Source organism: Haemaphysalis longicornis, unplaced genomic scaffold (genome assembly GCF_048455015.1).
Source record: "Haemaphysalis longicornis isolate Haplotype H1 unplaced genomic scaffold, Haemaphysalis longicornis Haplotype H1 scaffold_4, whole genome shotgun sequence".
In the NCBI taxonomy this organism is placed as follows: Eukaryota; Metazoa; Arthropoda; class Arachnida; order Ixodida; family Ixodidae; genus Haemaphysalis; species Haemaphysalis longicornis.
Genome location: NW_027526361.1, coordinates 199,198,140 through 199,223,556, shown reverse-complemented (window position 1 = coordinate 199,223,556; position 25,417 = coordinate 199,198,140). Strand labels below are relative to the sequence as shown.

General features: G+C 47.7%; 1 protein-coding gene across 1 annotated transcript; it reads left to right on the top strand.

Annotated features, from left to right (window-relative positions):
- Positions 1-8,091: 8,091 nt before the first annotated feature.
- On the top strand, positions 8,092-10,481 carry LOC144180181 (uncharacterized). The gene is made up of 3 exons (XM_077708569.1): positions 8,092-9,609; positions 10,018-10,316; positions 10,403-10,481. The coding sequence occupies exons 1-3, from the start codon at positions 8,092-8,094 to the stop codon at positions 10,479-10,481; spliced, it is 1,896 nt and encodes a 631-aa protein (XP_077564695.1).
- The last annotated feature ends 14,936 nt before the right edge of the window (positions 10,482-25,417 follow it).

The following is a 25,417-nucleotide window of genomic DNA, read 5'->3' as shown; positions in this document are numbered from 1 at the left end:
ACTTCTCAAATCAACGGGCACGGATCGCTCGTACACGAACGGGCCGCAGTGTACTGACCAAACTTCAGTGGGTTCCGCGAGACCAGCCCAGTCGCAGGTGATCCCGGAATTGTGGCGTAAATCTATAATAGGCCACCTGATACCTACAAATATGCACCCGAACTACCAAGGTCGCAGAGAAGCAAGCGCAAAAACGCTGAATCAGATTTACTCCCGAGTCCCTACGACGACCTACACGGACGCAGCCCACTACAATGGTAAAAGGGCCAGGGTGGCCGTGGTGACGGACGGGTGTAAGCATTAGACCAGTGCATCCGTTCCAAGAGCCACGACCAAACAAACGGAAGAACTTTCCATCACTCTTGCCCTCACGCAAACCAACACCACGACCGTTGTCACAGACTCACAAGAGGCGTGCCGAAGCTTCATGTCGGGATAGGTGTCACCCGTGACGCTACGCATCCTGAAAAGCAAGACGCCGGACAGGAAGGACGCAATTGTGTGGACACCGGCCCAATCCTTCATGAGAGGCAAAGAACACGCCCATCTCATGGCCCGAGATCTCGCCCACCAGGCCGCGGAGGAGACACCGGAATCCACACCACTCAGAACCTTACACCAAATTGCCCAACACTAAAGGCTCAGTAAAACATTCCCGGCACCCCACCAAGAGCTCTCAAGGAACCAAGAAACCACACTAAGACTAATACAGACAAATACGTTTCCACATCCAGTCAGGATGCATCCGTTATTTCCTACACAATTCAACGCACAATGTAAATTCTGTACTAGACCAGGCACTCTACGGCACATAATATGGGAGTGTGTAGAGAACCCAGACCTGCCAGCCCCTTTTTCTTCCCCTACCCCAGAGCAATGGGAGATACTGATGTCCAGCACCCTCCCTCAAGATCAGCTTCTGCTGGTCGAGAGGGCCAGTCGAGCAAGAACGGCACATGGTTATCTGAAATGTGTAGCTCAATAAAAAGTTTTTTCTATCTCTCTCTCCCGAGATTGTTGATCATTACTTTAGTGTTCTGCATAATATTTTCACGCCGACGGTTATACTCTGTCCAGTGCTGTAAGCATGCCTTGAAATTCGTCCACCGTGTTAATAGCAAGGCAACGTTAGTAAATCTGAGGTCACTGAGGTATTCTCCATTAACCCTTACTCCCACCTGTTCCCAACAGTGTTGCGGAATGGGCGTCCCCATTCAATTCCAATTCCATTCCGAGGAATTGGAACTTTTCTTGATTCCATTCTTTTTAATTCCTCGGAATGACAGAAGATAGCCCATTCCCATTCCTGGAATTGACAGGAAGTTCAATTCCATTCCTTTAATTCCTCAACGTAAAACTACCTCAGGGGTTTTATCTACTTGCAGAGGAACGCAACATGAATCTGATGTTATCGTACGGGTAGAATACTGCAAAAGTATGCAAAACGTGTCGCTTGTCACCGAAGTTTAGAGGTGGTAGCAGGTTGGTTACATATCTCGTGCAGAACTACCCAATGCAAAAAATTAGCGCCCCTTCCTAACGAAAGCAGACAGAAGCGCGAAAGCTAAGAGTGCGTCCAACGTTCTCTGAAAGTGCGTCTAACCGATCGTCAAATCATCAGACACCCAAACCGCAAGCGAAGAACGAACCCATGCAACGATTTTTCGCACACTAAGTAAACGCAGTTACGAACGATCTAAATGCACACCGTTACGTGGTTTATGAGATAAGGGATTACTATTGTACTCCTTTATGCCCGACGCATGTGTTGTCTTATTTAGAACCGTTCGTTTATGCGATTTTCAAGTTAGTATTTTGACACAATGCAAACACAGTTTCTGAGCGAGAGCGAGAGAGAGACTAAATCTGTGGCCCCGGGTTTCACGCAGGCGCCGTGTGTAGAGACCTTGTCAGAGATTTTCGGTCGAGGAACCAGTCTAAAGGGTAATGAATTAAGTTTTCCGAACGAGTGCAATCTGCCCCACTAAAAAAGCTTTAGCTTTAAAAAGGGGCAGTGTCACACTGCTCCTTTTTGCATAATAAGAACAGGGATCCAACTGCTTATTATATTATTCGCATGTTAGCATATTTTTACGGTTTGTTCTTGCGGGACGCGATGTGAAGCAGCTATTACGTTGATGTCCGCCTTTTCCATTTTCTTGCACAGTCTCTGGCGTGCTATCTTGATATGTGCACTGCGTGCCGTCATACCAGCATAATTAGTATGCTGTGGATAACTGATTCATTGTAGGGTTTAAAGGACCCATGAAGACAAAATACAAGTTGGGTTTATTAGAAAGACTGCTTAGTCCCGATAACAATGATACCAATATCATCCCAATCTTCGAACAAATAACGGAGATATTAACGAAAACGTGTGAAGCCGTGGTGACCCCTTAGCCAATTTCCCGCAACTTTTCTATGACGTCACGGAACCTTGTTTGTGCGATTGGCGGCCGCCTAACTGACCTGTCGCGACGACACATGACTGGACGTCTGTAATGGGGCCTCTAGTTCCATTTGACCGCATCACTTGAATGCTAACGTGCAGTTAACGCACTGAAAATTATGTTTTATTGTTGGCCCGCGTGACGTCATTCTTGCTCATAACACGTCACTTTGGCGCAAAATTTGAAAGTTTTTAAATACTTCTTGCTTTTTTTTCGTTAAAAAACATCTTTGGTGGCTGTAATGGAGCTGAGTGAGATACTGAATCCTAGTTCTTTCAAACTAAACGAAGTTGTACTTTCTCATCATGGCTCCTTTAACACGCCGACGCAACGCAGGCGATGAGGCGCGCTGTAGTGGAGGGCTCCGTATAAATTTTGACCACCTGGGGATCTTTTACGTGCCCCGAAATCTCGTACACATGGGCGTTCTTGCTTTTCGACTCCACCAGAAAAGCGGCCGCCGCTGCCCGGAATCGAACCCGCGACCTCGTGCTCAACAGCGCAACGCTGCTGTGGATAACTCACAGTCATGTCGCGCGGAGCTTGCTCACATGTACACGCTTTCAAAGTGCTTACTTGAATGATTTCAAGTGAATTTACAGCCTTGAGCACTAATGCTACTGTACCAACGTGAGAGACGGGAGGGCAGCGGCACAGAACACCGTTAACAGTTCTTGCAATCACCGTACGAAAGTCGCAACCGCTTCCACGTTCACCTCCACTGCGCTTGTTTATTGTCCTTGAACTACCTCAGACCAATGCGCTCAAAACGGGACATTATTTATGACCCCCTCATTTAAAGGGAGCGAACCACACCGTGGCGGGAGCCCTGTCAAAATAAAGAAGTCTAGTCAAGCAATTTGTGTCCATGAAAGGGGAACCAATATGTACGAGGACCTGATCAAAATTTCGAAATGAGATCTTCCTACCTAAATAGTGACGATGCTCCAACCTTCAAGCCGACGACTAAGGCTTCAGTAATCAGGTATCTTTGTACCCAGGCGTAAAGGGCACGTGCACAGAAGGACAACAACCAAACCATGAATAAATAGGAGAGGGCCGCACATTGCTTTTGAAGAAAACCACGGTGTCGCACTGCTGAGAGCTGGCAAAGCGCCCGCAAATAGGGGCGCTATTGGAGCCGCAACTATTGCAAACAAACGCCTTTCGGCAGCTATGTGTTCTGCATTGCCTTACAGCACGAGGACGCGGGTTCGATTCCTGACCGCGGTGGTCGCTTTTCTGGTGCAGGCGAAAAGCAAAAAACGGACGCGTGTGTACGAGATTTCGGAACACGTTGAAGATCCCCAGGTGGTCAAAAATAATCCGAAGCCCTCCGCTACGGCCCGCCTCATCGCCTGCGTTGCGTCAGCGCGTTAAACCTGCAATCAATCAATCAATCAATCAATCAATCAATCAATCAATCAATCAATCAATCAATCAATCAATCAATCAATCAATGCATTGTCTAAAAATATCTAGTGCAATGGTATATCCCAGCTGCCCACTGCCAGATTTTGCAGGTAGAAAGCTCAGTAACATATCCGAAGCCCGCTTCTTACGCTCACATTGGCTGGTGCCGGGCGCGGAAATTCATCACCCACAATTTTTTTTCTGCCTTTATTTTGATTTGCTTGAGCCCCGGGGCCCCATTGCAACACACGGACAGACGGTCGACAATTTGGCCCGTATTCCCGCGACATGCCAACCAGGTCGGCTTGCAAGCTGCAATGCTACTCACTGCGCGCTGGGTACGGAGGGTGGAAGGAAAACGCCAAGCAGACTCGCTGTTTCATGTTTCATACGCGAACGCTTTGCATTCTTAGCTCCAGCATTCGGCAGCATCAGCTTGCGGTGAGAAACACCGCGTCTTCTGCTTCTGGATGCTATTCCCCGCCTACTGGCCTGGCCACAGTGCGCCTGCCATTGAGACGCCGGTCTACCGTTGGCGCCACGGAGTGTTGTAAAGACAAAACTATGCCTCAAAAAGCCTTCCGAAGCACGAAGAGCCGACCTAGCGGAGCCACCAGCCATGCGCGCGTGCGCTATAGTGCCTAAAATATACTTCTAGGCACTATACTTGCGCGACTCGAAGTTCATTTTCAAACGCGCTGAGGCAGGCTGCGCGGATTCAGTTTCTTTAGATGCCGGGTATGCGTTCTCGTTTTCGTCGCCGCTGCTCCCTTTGAGTAGCCAGAGTAAGTAGCCAGAAGGCTCCAGCGATGGTAACACCGTCGTCTGAAAATCACCATTCCATTCGCATTCCATTCCGGGCAAAAGGAGCCTAAATCCATTCCCAGTCCATTCCTCGAAGCGTTGTCCTCAATCCATTCCCATTCAATTCCGGCATCTCGAAAAGGTGGAATGAATCCGGAGTCATTCCAATTCCGGAATGGTACCTCCGCAACACTGATGTATGTATGTTGCTTGATTGATTGATTGTAGGGTTTAACACGCCGACGCAACGCAGGCGATGAGGCGCGCCGTAGTGAAGGGTTCCGAATTAATTTTGACCACTTGGGGATGTTAACGTGCGCCGAAATCTCGTACACACGGGCGTTTTTGCTTTTCGCCTCCATCAGAAAAGCGGCCGCCGCGGCCGGGAATCGAACCCTCCACCTTGTGCTCAGCAGCGCAACGCCTTAGCCACCGCGGCGGGTTTGATTGTATGTATGTATGTATGTATGTATGTATGTATGTATGTATGTATGTATGTATGTATGTATGTATGTATGTATGTATGTATGTATGTATGTATGTATGTATGTACGTACGTACGTACGTACGTATGTATGTATGTATGTATGTATGTATGTAGAGGCAAACGAACTGAGTTGAAATCTTCACCTAAAGGGAATATCCCAGAAAATAAAGCATGGCTCTGAAATAAAACGTATATAGGGGTATCCCTTGATGTGACATTTGCCGTCAATGGCACGCTGCCGCCAGCTTTGCTGGCCGAAAGGTGGACGGAATTCTGCGTGAATTCTCTCGTTGTTGCTAGTCACGGTCGATTGTCGCTTTCTCGGTATGCAAATATTTTCGAACTAAAGTCATGTCAAATCAAACTGGTTCATTCCTAGACGCAGTGCTGATGACCATGAACAAAAAGCTTCATAGCAGTCAGTGATTACGGGGTTCCAAACCTCTATATAGAGCCTGTGTACATAGCCCATGGACTGACCCTACCGAGTGAATTGCGCTGTTTATTGTAAGAAACTTTGGAAGAGTTAACTTTAAATCGGCTTATGGAGGCACGCTGTCCAGTGGGTGCGTTCCACAAAACTTGTTAACATCTTTTTTCTGCGAAAGTTTCCCTGAAACCGCTCCCGCAGCTTCAACAAACTAACAGATTGGGCTTAAAATCCTTCGTTAAGCCGATGCCGTACTGTTTTCCCGGAGTACAAAGAGACAGTCTGTAGTGCTAATCAGGGGGGCTTACTGGGCAAGTAAAAGCGCTGGATAACAACTAACCCCACCCGCCACAAAAAATGCACAAACATTCCAATTTTCTGAATCATTGGCTACTTTGGCTGCTTCACGCAAGAGCTTTTTTGGAAAAGCTATAGAGATACGCATAAATTACGCTGCCCAAAGACCCGATTTCGCCACAATGTCGATCTGGCTATGCCTTACTGGGAGGTTGCTGTTACTTATCTTTAACTCCGATGTTCGAGTATTCAAGGACAACTTGAGTTTGGAGATAAACACTAATTCTTCGAAAACATTTGAAATAACGTCTAACAATCGTCAGGTCGTACTGCTTTGTAAAGATTCGTCATTTGTAGATTTTTTCACTAGCCAAATTTTCACGTTCCGGTCGATACCAGCACTGCTTTTCCTTTTAGGGAGCGTGAGCGATTCTCGTGTTGTGTTACCAGTTACAGGCACGTACGGAGCGTGGGAGTAAAATGTCATTGAGTGCTTCGAAGCATGTTTTGACGCTTCTGTGGTTGTAGGCAATATTGCTAAAGCACCGTCATTATGGCGTAGTGTGTTTCAAAGGTTGTTGAATGTTTTATAACTTCTCAACTGTAGCTACATCCGTCATATAACCGCTTTTTATCACGAGACTTGCCGCGTGTTACTTCGATAAGTAGGCTAGCGAAGGTAGCTCATGATGAAGCCTTTTTTCCTGAGTGAAACGTCTCTGAGTCGTATTTTTGGAGCTCTGCATACTATTTGTAGGCTCACCCGTAAACAAGTTAATTATGCCTTACCTAACTTGTATCCCCCTATTATACACGTGGAATTTGGAGCAGTCCACATAAGATGTCTTTCGATAAATTTATGCCCTGTGGGGATGTTTACGTGCGAGGAAGTATCGATATACGGGCCCCTCCATCGTAAAAAAATATGGATCAGCGCCTGGGATCAAACGGTTCTTCGTCAGCTCAACAGCGCAACGCTCAAGCCGCTGGGCCACCATGGGGGAACCAGAGGACATCAATCCCCTATATCTGGCCGTTATGAAGAGCAACAAAAACATTGGTTTAAACACGCGTGTATTTATATTAAGAGCCTCTGTTTCACGCACCAGGTACTTCGCAATGCTATCCGGGATTTACATCCACAAAACGGCGTCATCACCGCTGACCAGAGACTACAAAGTCGGCAGCCAGGAGCTAGTGCCCACCTGAGGCTGGAATCAGTTATAGCAACAACTGCAACGCGACAGGGAGGAGGCGAGCCGGCAGTCTCTGTGGCAAAGACACTACGGTAGAGACGAATTTACAAATACGTGATTTCAGCAAGCGCCGCCCTTCCGCCGTGAAGTTCGTGCTTGCCCGTCCGTGAGCTTACGGTTCTCAACCGCCATAGTTGCCCCCCGCGCCCGCAACTCAGGCAGGAACACAGAAGCACCTGACCCCCAAAACTGGTGCTGCAGCCACAATTAAGTCACACGGAAAGTAGTGGAAGTCTACTCTAGATATTGAAAAAGATAATGAGCAGGACTTCGGTAAGATGTGTCCTGACTAGAAAGCGTAGTCTCTAAGAACAGTACAATTCTTACAATCTGCATACAGTTTTGAAATATCTCGCGGACCGGTCACCGAAGCTGGTTCTATCTACCTTGCGGTGAATGGCACCGCGCGGCCACGCGGCCAAGCGCCAACCTTTACACGTCGGCCATGGAATAAACTACACAATGACACTGCCACATTCTTGTTGGGAGTGAGCGACACTCCGCCACGCCTTAGGTCACACATGCGTATACCTAGTCTGTCTTTTGCTCAGTTCACACTAACGGCGAATAAGTGGCATTGAGAGTTTCTTGGTAATGTTTAAAAAGTTGTTAAATTGCATAAGAAAAAACTTTTATTTTGTTTTACCTGCTTGTTGTGTCTGAGATTCCAAAGTGGACAGGTGCCGCCGCGTATTTAAATTCACGCAACTACACGCGTGAGTTCCCCAGTGCTACGATGGGTGGCGCCACGTCCCCGGTGGGCACCTTTCGGGAGACAATCACGTGACCGTGTTTTTCCCCGCCAACTCTCTCGGCACGGTCTCCATCTTGTGCACCGCCAGTCCTGTAAACCTCGGACGAATAAAGTAATTTGCAGTACTCAACAAAGTACTTAACATTGGCGACGAGGCGGATCACCCGCGGCAGGGAAACCCCCAGTGCATCCAGTAAGTCATGGCTGGCCGCCAGCATAATTTTTCGTCACGTTTAGAGGAGTTCACGGGCTCCAACTGGTCATCGTGGTTCGGCCGACTACAATTCTTCTTCGAGGCCAACGATGTGACCGACCCTGTCAAGCAACGTGCACATTTGCTTACACTGTGCGGTGCTCACATTTACGACGTGGTTTGTGCGCTACTTCAACCGAAGACGCCGGACCGAGTGAGCTATGCCGAGATCGTGGCTGCACTTCAGGCGCACTACGACCCTCGCCCGTCGGAGGTCTACAGTCGTGCCATGTTTCAAAGGCGGGATCAGCTTCCAGGCGAGTCGGTGAACGACTACGTTGCGGCACTGCGCAAGTTAGCTACGAGCTGCAATTTCGGCACGCTGCCGACGGCAACAGCACCCCCGGCGACGCAAGCTGGTGGAGCGGCATCAACACAGCAGGGAGCTACGGACTACAATCCAACGCTTCTGCCGTTAGATGTAATGTTGCGGGATCGCTTTGTGTGTGGTCTCCGCGACGAGAACCTTCAACAGCGACTGTGCGCAGAGAAGGAGCTCACGTTTACAAAGGCCTACGATTTCGCTATTCGAGCGGAAAGCGCCGTCCAGCAACAACAAAAGATAAAAACTGATCACGCGGAAGTCAACAAGGCAGCAGCGCACGCCAGCGACAGCGCTACGAACTCCAAGGCGCATTTTCAAGGACAACGCTGTTGGCGCTGCGATGGATCCCACAGTCCCAAGACATGTAAGTTCATCAAAACAACGTGCAATTACTGCCGGAAGCAAGGCCACATTGTTAAGGCTTGTATCTCAAGGAAGAAGGCTGAGAAAAAGACGTACCAGCGCAGCATTTCCTTAGGAACTTCACAGACTGCCAACGTGACGGAGCAAACCAAACCAGACGTTTCAACGCTCCATGATCTCTGTACAGTGGCAGACGGGTTCAACACCCCGAAGTTCACCCTGAAGCTTACAGTGCATGGCAAACCAGTGGCTTTTGAGGTTGACTCCGGTGCAGCGTGTACCATGGTTAGCAGAGACACTTTTCAAACTGTGTGGCCAACGCACGCACCTACACTGCAGCAGGACGACATTCATCTACGCACCTGGTCAGGTCAGCAACTCCAAGTCATTGGAACAGCGACAGTTAGTGTTGTTCACAAGAACGCGACTTGTCAACTACCACTTCTTGTTGTCCAAGGCACAGGATGCAGCTTGTTGGGACGCAACTGGTTTGACAAGCTGGGCATCGAGCTTCACGGCATTCACCAGACAACGGACGAAGGCATTCTGACCAAGCTGCTACGGAAGTATGATGACGTTTTTTGGGAAGACACCACGGGACACACAGGCCCACCAGTAAATCTGGAACTGAAGGAGGGGGCAAGCCCCAAGTTCTTCAAGGCACGGCCTGTGCCCTTTGCCATGCGCGCATCATCGGAGGCGCAGATTGACAAGTACGTAGAAGACGGTATTTGGGAGCCTGTCCAACACTCAGACTGGGCTACACCACTAGTATGGGTACGGAAAAAAGACGGAAGCTTGCGTGCCTGCGGTGACTACCGCTGTACCGTAAATGAGGCTGCGAAGAAGACTTCATACCCCTTGCCTACAACAGAGGAAGTGTTTAGCACTTTGAAGGGAGGGCAAGTTTTCAGCACCTTGGACTTGGCCCAAGCTTACACTCAACTTCACGTCAGTCCAGAGACAGCACAGATTCTCACAGTCAACACCACGAAGGGTCTGTACAAAGTTAACAGGCTTCCATTTGGCGTTTCAGCTGCTCCAGCAATTTTCCAGCGCTTTATGGAGACAACCTTGAGCGGCTTGCCAGGAGTATGTGTTTACCTGGACGATATCATAGTGAGTGGAGCAACAGCGAAAGAGCACAAAGACCGTCTTGCGGCAGTTCTGGAGTGACTGGCCCAGGCAAACCTTCGACTGTGCAAATCCAAGTGTCAGTTTGGTGTGGCTGAAGTCAAGTTTCTTGGTCACAAGATTGATGCAGCAGGGATCCACACGTCAGATGACAAGGTTGAGGCCATCGTGAAGGCACCAGCACCCACAAGTAAGCAAACACTGCAGTCTTTTCTGGGCATGCTGGCCTTCTATGACCGCTTCCTGGAGCGCCGCGCTACAGTGGCGTCAACACTGTACGAGCTGCTGGCGAAGGACAAAACTTGGAAATGGGAGCAGCGGCATCAAAAGGCATTTGATGAGCTCAAACAGTGCCTTTTGTCGAGGACTGTCTTGGCACACTATGATGAAAGCAAGCCCCTCTTAATTTCATGTGATGCTTCGCCTTATGGCGTAGGTGCCGTGCTTGCTCAGCTGGACAGTCAAGGCAGAGAGGCACCAATTGCATTCGCATCCCGGACATTGGGTTCCGCTGAGCGTAACTACGCGCAACTCGACCGGGAAGGACTTGCTGTAGTCTTTGCAGCCACTCATTTCCACAAGTACATTGTGGGCCGAGAAGTCACCTTTTTGACCGATCACCAGCCGTTACTCGGGATTCTTGGGCCACGAAAGCCTGTACCTGAGATGCTTTCGCCCAGGATGAAAAGGTGGTGCCTCAAACTCTCAGCGTACAACTACAACCTCCAGTATCGCGCCGGTAGTCGTCACCAGAATGCGGATGCGCTTAGCCGACTTCCACTGCCAGACCGCATTGAAGAACCTCACCCACCTGGAGACATCCTAATGTTTGAGGCGTTACCGCGACCACCGTTGACAGCTGACGTTGTATCCACACTCACTCAAGAGGACCCCATTCTTGCGGAAGTCTTTTCAGCAGTACAGAATGGCACCGTGCAGCGATTACAGGGAGACAGGTTCACTCCATACCGAAGAAGAGCTACCGAACTTGCTATCCATCGAGGATGCATTAGCTGGGGCTCAAGAGTTGTCATACCTGCGGCAGCTCGAGAACAGGCCATGTCCTTGGTTCACGCGGGACATCGTGGAATTGTAGCCATGAAGGCTTGTGCGCGCAGTTACCTTTGGTGGCCTGGCTTGGACGCCGAGATTGAAACAACTGTCAAGTCATGTAAGCAGTGCCAGCGCACCCAGAGCGATCCCAAGAAGGCTCCAGTTCCAATTTGGACGCAGCCGACGACACCATGGCACACCTTGCATGTGGACTTCGCTGGTCCGGTGGAGGGACATACCTTTTTGGTCGTCGTCGACGCTTTCACCAAGTGGTTGGAGGTGCGACCAGTGAGCAGCCCGACATCGACAGCAGTCATCAGTGTGCTGCGTTCTCTGTTCGCCACGTTCGGCATACCGCGTAAAGTTGTGTCGGACAATGGGACTGCGTTTGTGTCTTCGGAGATACAAGGCTTCTACAAAAAAAAGAAACGGCATTCGGAGTGTAACGTCAGCCCCATACCACCCTGCTACGAATGGGCAAGCAGAACGTTATGTAGGAGAACTGAAGAGGGCGCTCGCAAGAGAACCGTCCGGTTCGCTCAACGTTCGCTTGTCGCGTTTTCTGTTCAGGCAGCATACCACTGTGCATCAGTCGACAGGCATAACACCCGCTAAGGCTATGTTTGGGAGGGAGCTACCAAGCCAGTTGGACCTAGTCAACGCATCTGAAGGACAAGAGATGACACAAGCTGAGCTACCCCAAAGCCGTACACTCGTTGAAGGAGAAGCAGTATGGGTCAGGCAGTTCAGCAAAGCCAGCAGGGGGCCCGACTGGACAGAAGGTACTCTGGTTAAGAGGATGGGTCACCGATCCTGGCTTGTGCAGTGTGCAGGAAGAACGGTAAGACGCCATCTGAACCAGCTCAGGAAGCGTGCCGGGGAAGTGACCCTGGACAGACAAGCCTCAGCGACACTCACATGGGGCATGGACAGTAATCCAACGGGAAACACACTAGCGAAGCCATCATCACGTCAACCGGAATCTGGCACACCAAAACGTCCAGCACGGATTAGACGACAGCCTACATGGTACAAGGCATCCTTCTAAGGGGGGAAAAGTGCTGTGTCTGAGATTCCAAAGTGGACAGGTGCCGCCGCGTATTTAAATTCGCGCAACTACACGCGTGAGTTGCCCAGTGCTACGATGGGTGGCGCCACGTCCCCGGTGGGCACCTTTCGGGAGACAATCACGTGACCGTGTTTTTCCCCGCCAACTCTCTCGGCACGGTCTCCATCTTGTGCACCGCCAGTCATGTAAACCTCGGACGAATAAAGTAATTTGCAGTACTCAACAAAGTACTTAACACTGCTGTAACAAGTAAACATACCGGGGAAATGACAGGCGCAGAACTTTAGCTGCAAGTGCAGGTTGGAGTGAAAATCATCTCCGCCAAGGAACCTCGTTTCTGCATACACAACTTCAACAAACCCACCGAAGCTACTTACAATGGCCTAGATATAATATAAAGATGAAGTTCACCCCGTGCTTAAAACACATTCTCTCTAATATTACACCATTGAAAATCTGTGCTAAGGTTTTGTTCGCGGAAGTTTTTTTTTTATTTGCGGCTTTTTAAACAAAACATAATAGACCCTATGCAAAATGCGCCCCGCCATCTCACGTCGACTCCGGTAACTAGGTCCGCCATTTTGGTACGGTCGTTTGAAACCGAAACCAATTAGCAAAACATAGAAGGCGGGCATTGACCGCTCTTGGTGATGGACTACAATGCCGGAGCATTGCTTCGTGCCGCAGAGCACGCAATGCGGAAATACCGGTTCAAATGGAGAAAAGGTACGTGAAGTTCCACGCTTTTGAACGAACTTTGTGACGCGAACTGTGCCGGCGCGAGCAACCTTTTTGACACGCTGGGCGCGGTGCGCTTGGAGCGAATATTTGTCGTTGGTTCGCTAAGCGCAAGGTTCCGTAGTCGCTGTCCGTATGGAAAATACAGCTGTGTTGGAGTTCTGTTGTCCAGCCTTTGTATTCTAAATGAAGCCTGAGCGTGCGCCGCCTATTCACGCGACTGACAGCGGCGCTCGACTCGGAAAACAGTACCACACGTTGCCAAAATTAGGCTGTTTCTTTACTCGTCCCTGTGGCTCTGCGCCCGCTTCATTTCATTGTTAAATGGTACCGCTTAGCCCCTACACGAGCTTTTATCTTACCTAGGGCTGTAAACAAACTTTTCTTGCCGCACTACGCCGTCACGGCGGGGTTGAAAATTTCCTCGGTGGCGGGCGCGCACGGTATGGGAATGTGTTGTTGGTTTCTTTACGTTGCATTTAGACGCGTGTCGTTGCTGAAGTGGCGAACTCTGTTTTATGATGATCTAACGGTGGAAAATTTGAGCTTTTGCACTTGGTTCCCGATTTGCCGGGCTGAAAGGTTTGTTGTTACGTAAAGTTAACTTGGTGCCCATTGTCATTCCAGCAACGATGTATTTACTGTCGAATATTTTGCGACTAAAATACACACTCACTGCTCTAGTTTGTCACATGCTGCATGCATGCCTCCGACGTAATGATAGTGGCCATTGATGTAGGTAGCTGAGCAATTTTCAAGTTTTATTCAAAAAGAAAAAAAGAAAACGGCCACAGTTGCATCAGGCCGCCGCGCATCAGCTTGAGTGCTTTTGCGTTTTTGTGGATATAACTGTGGATATAAATGGAACAAAAAGAAGCATTCGCGCACCCCTGCATGTCGCGGTCTAGTAAACAGGACGTTGCCCAGCCTCTGCGTGCTTGCGAGATGACCACGGCGAAATGTGGCATGAATGCTTGCTGGTAGCTCATAGGTGACCCTTCAGGTGCCATGCCGGTCCTTGTTTCTGTCGCTTGGGGGGGGGGGGGGGGAGAGGAGGAGCGGGAGGCCAGCACAACTGGGGCAAAAAACTCATTCCCAAGGCTACCAAGTTTTCTCCCAAGCGCCTGCACGGCACTTTGTTGCTGCTCGCATTGCTCCTGTACTCGACGTGCATCGAACAGACGCATTGGCAAGGGAAGGGAGGGGCCATTTTATCGCGGGCTACTCCAGTCAATGTTTTGGACACTCGCTGGCTTGATGCCCTGCTGTCTCGGACGTCCCCATTGTTGTGGCAGCTCAGTGCACGCAAGCTCCGGTGGCGCCTCTTAAAACCTTCGGCTTGCAAGAGGGCGAGTAGGTGCACAGCAGCCAGGATGTGACTCCATGTTCCACTGCAACCCGCCGGGCACTCGCACGATGCCTCCCCAATCGCCCCACTGTCCGTCTCAAAGGTGAGGCACACAACATAGGGCCGGCCACTTTTCTTCTGGGAGCAAAAGCAGCTGCTGAGCACATGGATGAGGCCCAACCTGCAAGAACAGAGAGAGTATCAGTAAATAACACCCAGGGAAAAACAGGACTAGTCCGCTACAGTTTATGGTAAAGGGACAGAGCAGAAAGAAGTGGCCGCAAGGAACAGACTCAAAATGACCAGATTTTGTGTCTTGCTTAACACTGTTGCAAGGGCAATAATCTACACCTCAAACAGCCATGATGTCAAAATTGTTTGTCAAGTTCGAGCGTGCAAGTATCTCTTCATGCTTTGTTCATGCATTTTTCAAGAGAAGGAAGTTTAACATTTAAAAACCTCAGCGTGGGTAATGATACCAGTACCCGCATAATCGTGTTGGTCATAACTTAAGCAAGCAATAATATGATTATCTGGAACTCACTTCCATAATATTTCGAGATAAACAGGTAAACATTCGGGCTATACCGATGACCCATCGAATTAAAAAAAATCTTCTAGTTCAGTAAGTTCGAGCTAACGAGGTTTTACTGTATTATCTATTCGGCACACCAAAAACATGCGCTTTAGAAACAAACACAACCACCCCACCACCAAAAAAGGAGAAGAAAGACACACAAACAGACTTTTGCGCAGAACATGCACAATAAATAATGAACACACACACACAAAAAAAAATTCAAGGCGTATGTGCGCTTTTGTAGTTGACTTCGCCGAAAAGCACGATTGCTTTGCGGCAAACGCGCGGGCGGACGACCGTCACGGAAAACGGCCGCAAGCTTTCCGTAAACATCTTCGCCAAAAATCATCCCGTAAATTCCATGTACAGCATTTAAAAATACCTAATCCACCCACTAGTGGTACGGTCTGGCGATTGTCGCTCTCTTTCAGGGTTACTGCAACAGGGTCGCCGCTACGCATTTGCGTGGTAAACAACGATGAACAAAGTGCTCTACAAATGCTCATACCGGTTAACTCGCGTCAAGTAAAAACAAAGAAGGATTTACTTACTGCGAGTCGCACGTGTTTGTCCGCACCGATGAAGGCGAGCAATGCGCCTCGGTGGCTAGGCGGCATGCCCTGCTCCGCTGCCGCTCGGATGGGTCTTTGGCGCGGCACCCCGAGTGGTATGAGTCTTCAGACACAGTCGGCAGCGCAGGCAAGTCCTTCGTCCACAATCCGCGGTCGAGAGCCGGAAAACACTGTACCGTTTGAGCCATACCGCGTTACCGTCACCTACTCTTCCACAGTAAACAATACGAGACTTCCCGATCGGCGCCCGTACCAATATGGCCGACGGTCACGTTTACATCAGTGTTGCTAGATCACCAAGCAATTTCGCATAGGGTCTATACAGGACCGTCAAAGCTAAAGAAAAATATTGACTCGATCAAAAACCGTTTCCTGAATTCTCCGTTCTTATAGGAATAAAACGTGGAAAACCCTTTCTTGCTAGGTGTTGATTTTTTTGACGCGTAAAACGTTTTGGTTCACAGGAAGGAAACTATAAGAAAATGAACTCAAAGGAATTTAATTCCCGCTCCCTAATATTTACAGCTGTATCCCACATTTGATTGGAAATAAATGAAGGATAAATATATGAGTTCACGGTTGAAATAACGAGAATTCCCTTTGAAGCACTAGACGGTTCTATGCGCACTGTTGGCGCTAATGCGCTTCAGCAACAACCATGCATCGTTATTTACCGAACCTAGAGCTTTAAAATAACCGCGATCAATTCAATCGCCTAATGTTTACCGAAGCTTCAAAGGAAACGAAATGCGCAGGACGTATACTGTCCCTCATGAGTGCAGATTTTCCGTCAGAATTGCCAGTTTAAATACAGGCATACGAGCGTAAAAAGAGTACCCGTTACTTCTCAAACAGCGTTTGCGTTTCAAATCAATTCACGACATATTAAGCACTGTAAACCGGAACTTTAGGCAAATTGTCCATTTTTCCCTTTAGTCCGTATCAAGCCTCTTTAACATATTTATTTATTTATTTATTTATTTATTTATTTATTTATTTATTTATTTATTTGTATCCCTAAAGACACTCAATGGGGGTATTGCAGAGAGGTAGTACCCTGTACACACACACGCACATTAGCAGCGAGGGGCCGCTTTTTACGTTAGGCACAATGACATCAAAAGTTTCAGTATCTTCGTGGAAAACGCGACGGCATTTGAATTAAAACACGAATCTGAAATGAAGGGATACAAAACAATTAAAATCGTTACAGGCTGTGAGCGTTGATCCTGCATTCCACATATACCCATGAGCTATTGAAAGAGAAGCATTTCATCTTGTTATTGTACCTGTGAGTGCCTATTTTAAACTATATTGGCATATATGGGCTTTTTAGCGCCTAAAAACGCCGTTTCTGTGTTATATATAACCCTTTTTTGTTTTTTGCAGCCGATGTTGTGCAAGTACTCTTCTCGCTTCAGAAAACTGTTTCTCGCACGTCGTTTGCTGGAAAAATCCGCGAGCCGGAACTCACCATGTCTTGGCCACTCCTGGTCTACTGCCTTTGAATGAACGTTCTTTTTACCCGCATTGTATGTGCCAAACACGCCAAGAAAGGCAAACCGCGCTCGAGCCGCAGCCACCCCGACCTCACCACATCGGCCGCACCACCAGATTGCCCCTTGGATTTGATTGGAAATCGTTTCGATTGGATATGAAATCACGGATGATTTACGGTAAGAACAATCGACAGTGCTTCGCCCACTCGTCATGATTCACTTCGTGGAGATGCCTTTTTTATGTCCTTTTCTCGCGTTGTCTCCGTGGACCCACAGCAAAAACTTCTGCCGATGTGCCCTATCAATTGATAATGCAATAAAAAAGACAAAGAAATTGGATGGTACACACCCGCCCACAACCCACTCAAGGCCAAAGACGCCTCCTAGGGGGAAATCCACGTGGAAATCTGCGGCAGCAAAGATTTAAGGCGACGCCATGAACACGAGCACAGGCGTCCGCCGATAACAGGTACACGGCCGGTCGGCGAGATGCAGCACGTGTAGGACGAAGAAGGAAGAGACGGGCTTTGTAGGAATGAGCATCTCTGCGCTTTTCACGTACTCTAGGTGTGACAGACGTCATTTGCCGTGCCGGTTAACGTTCAGGGCATTTAGAAACCTAGCAATAAGGGAAACATTTCCGAAGAATCTAGCGTGCCGTCTAATATTGATTATGGATTTATGGTGCATACCCAGGTAGCACAGAAAACGTGGCCAGCCTTCGGCTTATTTTTGGCCGATGCTTGGCCTGTTTGGCCATTGGCAAAGTTTGGGCTGCCAGAGAACTTATGTTCTTTGGCATGTATTTGGTCACGGACTACCTGTCGTCTGTTTGGCCAGCTGAGGTCGTACCACCAAAGGCAAGCGCCTGGCCACGGAGAACCTGTTCTTTCTTTGGTCACCATACGTCCGATGATGAATGGCGAGCTTCCGGGCACTGATTTGTCGTTTCCTTTTTGGCCAGCTTAGGTCGGAAGACGAACGGCAAGCGTCTGGTCACGGACACCTCGTTGTCTGTTTGGCCATCCAAGGTCCGCAGACGAACGGCAAGCGTCTGCCCACGGAGTGCACGTTGTCTCTTTGGCCTACAAACATCTGATGACGAACAAAAAGCGTCTGGTCACGGAGTAATTGTTTCTCTTTTGGCCATCGGAAGTCGGAACACGAGCGGCAAGCGCCTGGCCACGAATTTCACCTTTTCTGTTTGGCCACCAAAGGTCCTAAGACTAACCACAAGCATCTGGCCGCGGATTACTCGTTTTCTTTGTGGCCAACCATGTAGAAAAGATCTCCGGACAAAGAATTCCACGCATGGTCGACGCAGAGGGGTGGCGGTAGGCGGGGAATACAATGGTGCGGGGGAACAAGCCGTTTATTGTCCGCGTGGACTCGATCGATGGCATGCAGTCTACTTCACGAGCGCCTGGCGGTGGCACTGACCTCTGCCACGAACCTCCTTTTCTGTGAGTCAGCTAACGAAAGCAAAAAGATCTCTCCTTTAGTTAATAAGCTCTTACAAAAAAGCAGGCCCGGCTACAGACATCAGATTGGTTTTAACTGAAATTTTAGGGTTTGTGATATGCTAACTTAAACTTTCAACATTGTTTTGCGCGCTGAAGATCACCTAAACAACAACGCAAACCTAAATGCTACATTTACATTATACCAGGATATTAAGCGAGCGCCGCAAAGGCGACGTAAGGGCATGCTTCCTGTCGCAAAAACGAACAAAAACGGCCGCTGTTGCAATGAATCTAACTAGCAACCATGTTGTGTTCGGAAGCACCACGCCACTCTGGTGACTTTGGGCGTGATACCAATGAATAAAACCAAAACCAGACAATGAGCATGTAGACAAGACATTTAATCTTCATTCATCGGTCCCACGTCATCGGTCCCACTAATAAAGCTTTCGCCTTAGAAGTAGAAAGCATAAAGCAGAAGAGTGAGCACACTATTTCCAAGTCAATCTTCACGTTCGAACATTCCATATCAAGCCTTTCGTACGGCTGACACCAATGCAGATCAAACGTCCGTTGACCGATGCGCTGTGTTAATGTGTAAATTTGCTATGTGATATGAAATATTTTTTTGGGGTGCTGTGGGTGAACTGGCGTCACGTCGCGAGTTCCTGCTTCGATATAGTATATAATAGACGTGGTCATCCACCGCACAATTCTCAAGTGGAGAAGTGGCCCAGCAGTGCTACCCTAACCACATGGACGCGAAATCACGCGCCGCGCAACGCCGGCGTCGTACGGCGTCAACGCGCGGGCCGGCAGGAGGGGGCGAGTAACCGCATGAGGCCGGCGAAGTCAGCGAAGTCGCGCTCCAGTCGCTGCGTCGGCGGGCGTTGTTCGACACGTATGCCATCCTGTTGAAGTCGTTTATGAGCAGTCGATTCTTGAACTGCAATTATCGAGACTTTAGCTTTAGCAACAAAAAAAAACATCACTTGGCGTCATTATTTATTGCTAAGTGATGTGGGCGGCCAAATATTGAAATGCTGCGAAATGTATCTCGAGAAATCACGGTCAAATCAGAACAAAATAAGACAGGATGATAAACGAAGACGCACCTCGTACAACTGCTTTACTTGCTACTTGATTTAACCTTCATGTTGTGTACCGACTGCACGTTCATGAATATCAAATTGTAAGCAAAACAAATTTCAGCGCTGCCTTGATACTGAGGTTACCGTCGAACGCCATTTGTACGTTGAAAGGCAAGGGACTATGGAACCCTGTCTGTACCCTGTGAAAAAAAAACTGATCAAACCCTCGCCGAAAAAATAAAAAAAAATGTTGTTGCTGGGAATCGAACCGCGGACTTTCACATTCGAAGTCCGACTCTCAACCTCTCAACCACATGAGAAGACGAAGTTACGTGGGTCATCGCCTCCTTTAAAGGAGGCGATGGTTGGGTGTACCAGCTAAGGCCGCCCACGAATAGTGTCGGGTATGTTTTCTTTTGCTTGTATTTGACAGATTTGAGTAGTGGTAACGCTTGTTTCCTGCGCACCGATCTTGGAGCGGAGGACAATAATGCTAGTACTACAAGCGACGTAACCACAGCTCCCTTATTTGAGTCAAGAAAAGCTATCGCACATCCCCGTTCACCCCTGCGCAAGCCACGGTAGCCACGAATGGAATGGAATGCGCTGCATTCTGGCGTTCATAACGCTTGCTCGTCACGCACCTATCTCGCAGACAAGCCTTTTCATGCTATCACTACAAGAGATGTAGCCAGAGCTCCTAATCAAGTCACAAAAAGCTGCCGCAAATCCCTGATCTCCCGAATGAAATCCGAACAAGCCACAAACGAATTATCGCTTTCGAACAGAAATAGAGCTTGCAATTTGTCTCAAGGCAACCTATTACCGCAAGTTAAAATGAAATTGATTTTTTTTTCTGCTGAAAGGAATGACCACCAACAACGAGAAGGACAGGAAAACCGGCCGCTGCCGCCCGCGTTTCGATGCATGCTCGCGCAGCGTCAACGTCGATATCCTGCGAGCGTAGACATCGGCGCTGCTCGTGCGTCAGCTCGCGTCGCCATACATTTTTGCCGCCGTCGACGTCGACGCGTGAAAACACGGAAAATACGCTGCATGTGGTTAGGCCCCGCATTCGCACCGCGCTTAAGTGCGCTGGGACAGGAATGATGTTTTGGATCGATCGTTCCGGCTCTTGTTAAATTACAGCTTCAATTACGAGGAACAACCTAAGAAAAGTGTCTTTTAACGACATACTGTACCTCAACCTCATCTCATTAAACAAAGGTTGTGTCTAGCGTTCCGTCGACGAAACGAGAATGCTAATGTTCCAGCTAGGCGGAACTGCTGTCACTGAAGTTCTGTCCAGAGGAAACGCAACTCGCTGTGGCGGGAGCAGCCAAATTTCTTGATTTTTATCCAAACGGCCAAACCGCTTCCGCTCACTGACTAGCCAGGATCAGTGAATTACCAATCCTATTACTAATCACAGATGAGTAATGCTATAGCTTTGTCCGGACAGAACTCCAAGCTGCTGCCCTATGTCCGCTTCACAAAACGGAGTGTGAGCAGTCTGCCTTGATGCATGCTTACCTAACCGGCCAAACCGCTTTTGCTCACTGACTAGCCAGAGTCACTGTTAATTACTACTCACTATTAATAATTACAGATTATCGAACGTGTCTCTAGCGATGGATATATGTCAACCTTGGGGCTCTTCGATTTACATTCTCGGACTCACCGCGGATAGCCCGCGGGTAGTCCGGGGATTCCCCGAATCCATAGGGATACATGGGAAAATCGAATGCCTGACTGCTTCTCGGGGAGTCCGCGGTGAGCCCGAGACTGTAAATCGAAGAGCCCCCTTGGCAATAAGTAGCGGCAGCGTTTAAGTCGGTTGAGTAAAAAATCAAGACCGACTGGTCTCTCTGCGTTAGTTGTAAAGCAGGCATGAAGTAACAGCTGTTACAAAATACTAGCCACATCAAAAAAAAAAGAGCTGTAGCAGATTCGAACCCGCCAAAATAAGGCTGGGTAGCGGGGCCGTAACCTCTACACCAAATCCAACGATGAAAACTTTGACGTCTGATCAGCCGGTTTTCATTCCGTCTGGACAGAACTATATTTCTTACATCAGTTTTGTTTAGACGGAATCTTTAGCTTTCATTATTGTTTTGTCTGAACAGAATGCTAGACACTGCCCTAAAAAATCAATTTTCAACAGGACAGTGGGTAACACGTGATGGGTGTACGATATCCAATGTTGGAGTTTTCATACCCGGCTCCTTGAGAGCGTCAGAAATGTGCCATTCTGTTCTCATGTGTAGCATCCACTAGAACCACCAAATACGAGACACTACGAACCACTTTTTTAATGAGCGGGATCGCCATCTTCCTCCTTGCTACAATCTGTAGCATTTCAGATGACGCGCATAGTCCTCGATACACTATCCACACGGAGAGGAGGAATATGTGTGCGCACAGTTCAGGATCATTTGTGTAAAACCTGGAATACTTCATCCTGTGCTAATGGAAGCAACTGCAGGTGTCTCCAGGTCCCTTTGGCAACAAACAGCTACGGCCGAATTTTCTTGTGCAATCAGCTGGCAATATGCCTGGAAGTCCTGGAGAAGCTGGAGTGCCATTAGATGGCGTTTCTTTGATATTTTCCCATGTCCACCCAGGGTGCATTTATTCCCCATGACAACCTTTTTTTTAATTTGAATGAAACAAGAAAAATTATCATTAAATAAAATAGGTGATTAGCTGAATCTACGACAGTGTGTCATCACGCATCACTCAACATTAAACAATTTTCCTCGCTTGAAAAAACACCTCTCCAATGCTTTTTTGGAAGGTTGTGGCAATTACTTGTGGCAACATTCCAGCCCACTGAAGGGAATTTGTCATTTTTTTATTCTACGAACGAACGTAATTTAAGCAGATTGTAGACCATTTATCGAACGCCATTTTGTGAAATGTCACTTCAAAGAAGCCGTTTCATTGAATACCGGTTCATCCAAAGCCGTCTGGTCCCATGGTTGTTTCATCGAGGACGTTTCATTGAATTTCAGTTGAACCGAGTGCCGAAGCCTTAGGGGGAGCATGGTCAGAAATAAACGAGTTTTTTGTTACCCCAGGAGCCCCTATTCTCAGGATGACTGTTTTTAAGATTACATTTTTTATTCGAGCGTGCAATTGTCTCAAAATTGCTTTCAGCTGATCAGACTGCAAATACTTCATCGAAAACTCTGCGCTGGAACCTTCCTGGCCCCCCAACCTCCACCTCAACAGAATGCAAACTGACCAGTTACTTCATAAATTTTTAAAACTAGTTGGCTTGCAGAAGTTTGACAAACTCAATGAAGAGTTCCCATTACCTGCCTCGGAGCATGTATGCTTGTTAGAGAAGAATTACATAGTGAGAAAGCCACGCCATCTGCCTGGTGGACTGCTGATCCACACACCACCTCAATCTCCACCTACCTTCTGGCCCAGTCAGCCTTTAATGGAACAAGGGCTGCAACAAGAAAATAAATCTCAACAGTCAGAAATAAATAAATAGGCCCAAAATAAACTTCAGCAGGCAACTTTCAACAGTTGTCGGTACCACAAGTTCCGGACTTGTACAGTAGTGGACCGATTTTTCGGACCTGGACGGGAACAAAAAATAGACTGAATAAAAGAGCAATCTGAAAAACCCGCGAGCCATTACTCCTATAGTACAACTAGTGGTTTTGTTGGGAAATTCCTAAATATCCTGCAAGTCTGAGCTTTTAGTCCGGCAAAACAGTCGGCTATAGTAAAAACAGCCGCCTGCAGCAGAAGTGAAAAGCTAGAGACGGCAGGCTGGAAGCTGGAAAGCTAGCAGCGGCCCAAGCAGAGGCCCCGTTTTGAAAGCAATTGGCAACTAACCAAAGAGTGACTGGGCTCTTGTGCACTCTTACGCCATTGTACAATGCAGGTACATATACAGCTAATTTCTTTCTCGAAAAATAAACGTCTTTTTGATTTTTGCTAGTCAGATGAGGAATTTTCAGTGCACACCTGGAATGTATGCCTTCACGCTATTCGCATTGTTAAACGCTTCGTAGAAATCATGTATCTGAAAACCGAAAAATAATAGTAATCTAAACAAATCTTCTGAAAAGCTAACACAAAAGGCAGCATGACCCAATATGCATTTCTTCTGTTGTGTCACAAAAATGGGCAGTGACGAAGGCTTGTGTTAAAAATAATAGTTTGTCTACACAGCCCTACAAGTAGAAAGCCTTTCACACTTCATGTATCTCTTTTTCTCCAGCGATACTAATCGCTCTCAGAGCTTCCAAACATCATTTGATGAAATGGGCGACATTACTCCAACGAAACAGCATTTGATGAATCAGCTGAAGTGAAATGGGCAAGCTTTTGGTTAATTGGCATCCGACCAAACGATGTTCAATGAATTGTTGCACACCAATTTAAGCATTACAGACTAAGCTGTCCAAAAATTGCTTCCTCTGTGTGTTGTGCATGGATTATAAACGAGTGAGCAATGTAAACACTAGTTGCACACACAACAGAAGTTTTTTTTGGTTCTTTTATTTGTAAACAGGTTTTTTCACTATATGCACCAATTATTTTGCCCAGTCATGCAAAATGAGCCCCAATGTCACGGCAAAAACTGGTAGCAAGCACATAAGCATACAGAGTGAACACAAAAATAAACCCACTATGCAGCACTAAAAGAAGGTTAAGCAGTTGGCTACTGATACTGACAACTATGGCTTTCATTCTCTGGCACAGTTCATTTCGTTCACACTTCAATGTTCATTTCAAGTGACGCAGCGATGTTTACATGTAACGCTTAATGTAAGCTCCACAATCAATATTTTCAAGAACGCACTTAACAAACCAGACCAGTTTGGTACTGTTTTGACCGCATGCATATACCCTAGCCCAGGTTTTTTTGCCATCTCATCGTGTGCATATTGCACGGATACTACATGGAGTAGCTATGCAGTGTAGTGGCCCCCAGATTCTGGATCAAAAAAAGTTTTTGCAGAAGTCTTGCAAGAGCTCAGCAACTACACAAAAACACGGCTACTGCAGCTAAGCTGATCTGGGAGCCAATTTGGCAGCTACATTAATGACCAACTAGGTAAGTATTCCTATTTATGTGTTCAAATGAAAAGCAGGTCGCACAACGTAAGCTATGGTAGGGAAGTGTGTGGCTTGATGCGATACCATTCTATTTTCCCCAGATTTTCATCACAAGGACCCTTTTCTCCAAAAATAGTCCATACTTGGCTACTATGCTGCCTTTTTTGCTTCAGGCTATGAGATGGGCCGATGTGTTTTGCTCATGTTGCTGCCATATGGCAGCAGTGGGAACACATGCTGATGGCCACAGCTACTATCCCCTGCCATACAAACTGAATGTCATTACCTATGCTCCATCTAAACACAAACATATTTTAGCACAAACACATTCAAAAAATAGTTCTCGCAGTTTCCTTGTGGCTTTTAAAAACTGAAAAAACAGCCAGGCACATATGATCAGTGTATTTAAACAAGGAGTTGGGACTTGGTGGCACCATCACGAGTTGAATAGCACCGGGGTGGGTGCCTTAAAGGGGCCATGCAGACAAGACACAACCGGTTCACTCGAAAGATTGCCTCGTTAGAATCATACTGACACCACTTTGAACGTAAACTTCGCCCAAATATGCTTAATAATTAGGAAAAAAGGGAATGGCCATGCAACCCATCAGCTCATTTCCCACAACAGTACCTATGATGTCAAATGTGCCCAGCTGTGCAATTGGCTGAGGCCGGCAAAAGTGAACGCAAGTTATGCAGGGCTTATAATCTTGCAGCACAGGCTATTTTCCCCTAAATATAATACATATATCCATTTAATAGAAGAATGGTGGGGTAAAAATGGAAGTTACGAAAATACACGTAAACATTTAAGTACCAGAGCGCGCTGTTGTTGGTACTGCTCACAATAGGTTTTTTATAGCTGCACAACAGTATGGCGCTTTCAAGTTGTCTGACATCATACAGGCTGATTGGCGTAACCAACATCGTTTTACGTAACCATGTTTGTCGAG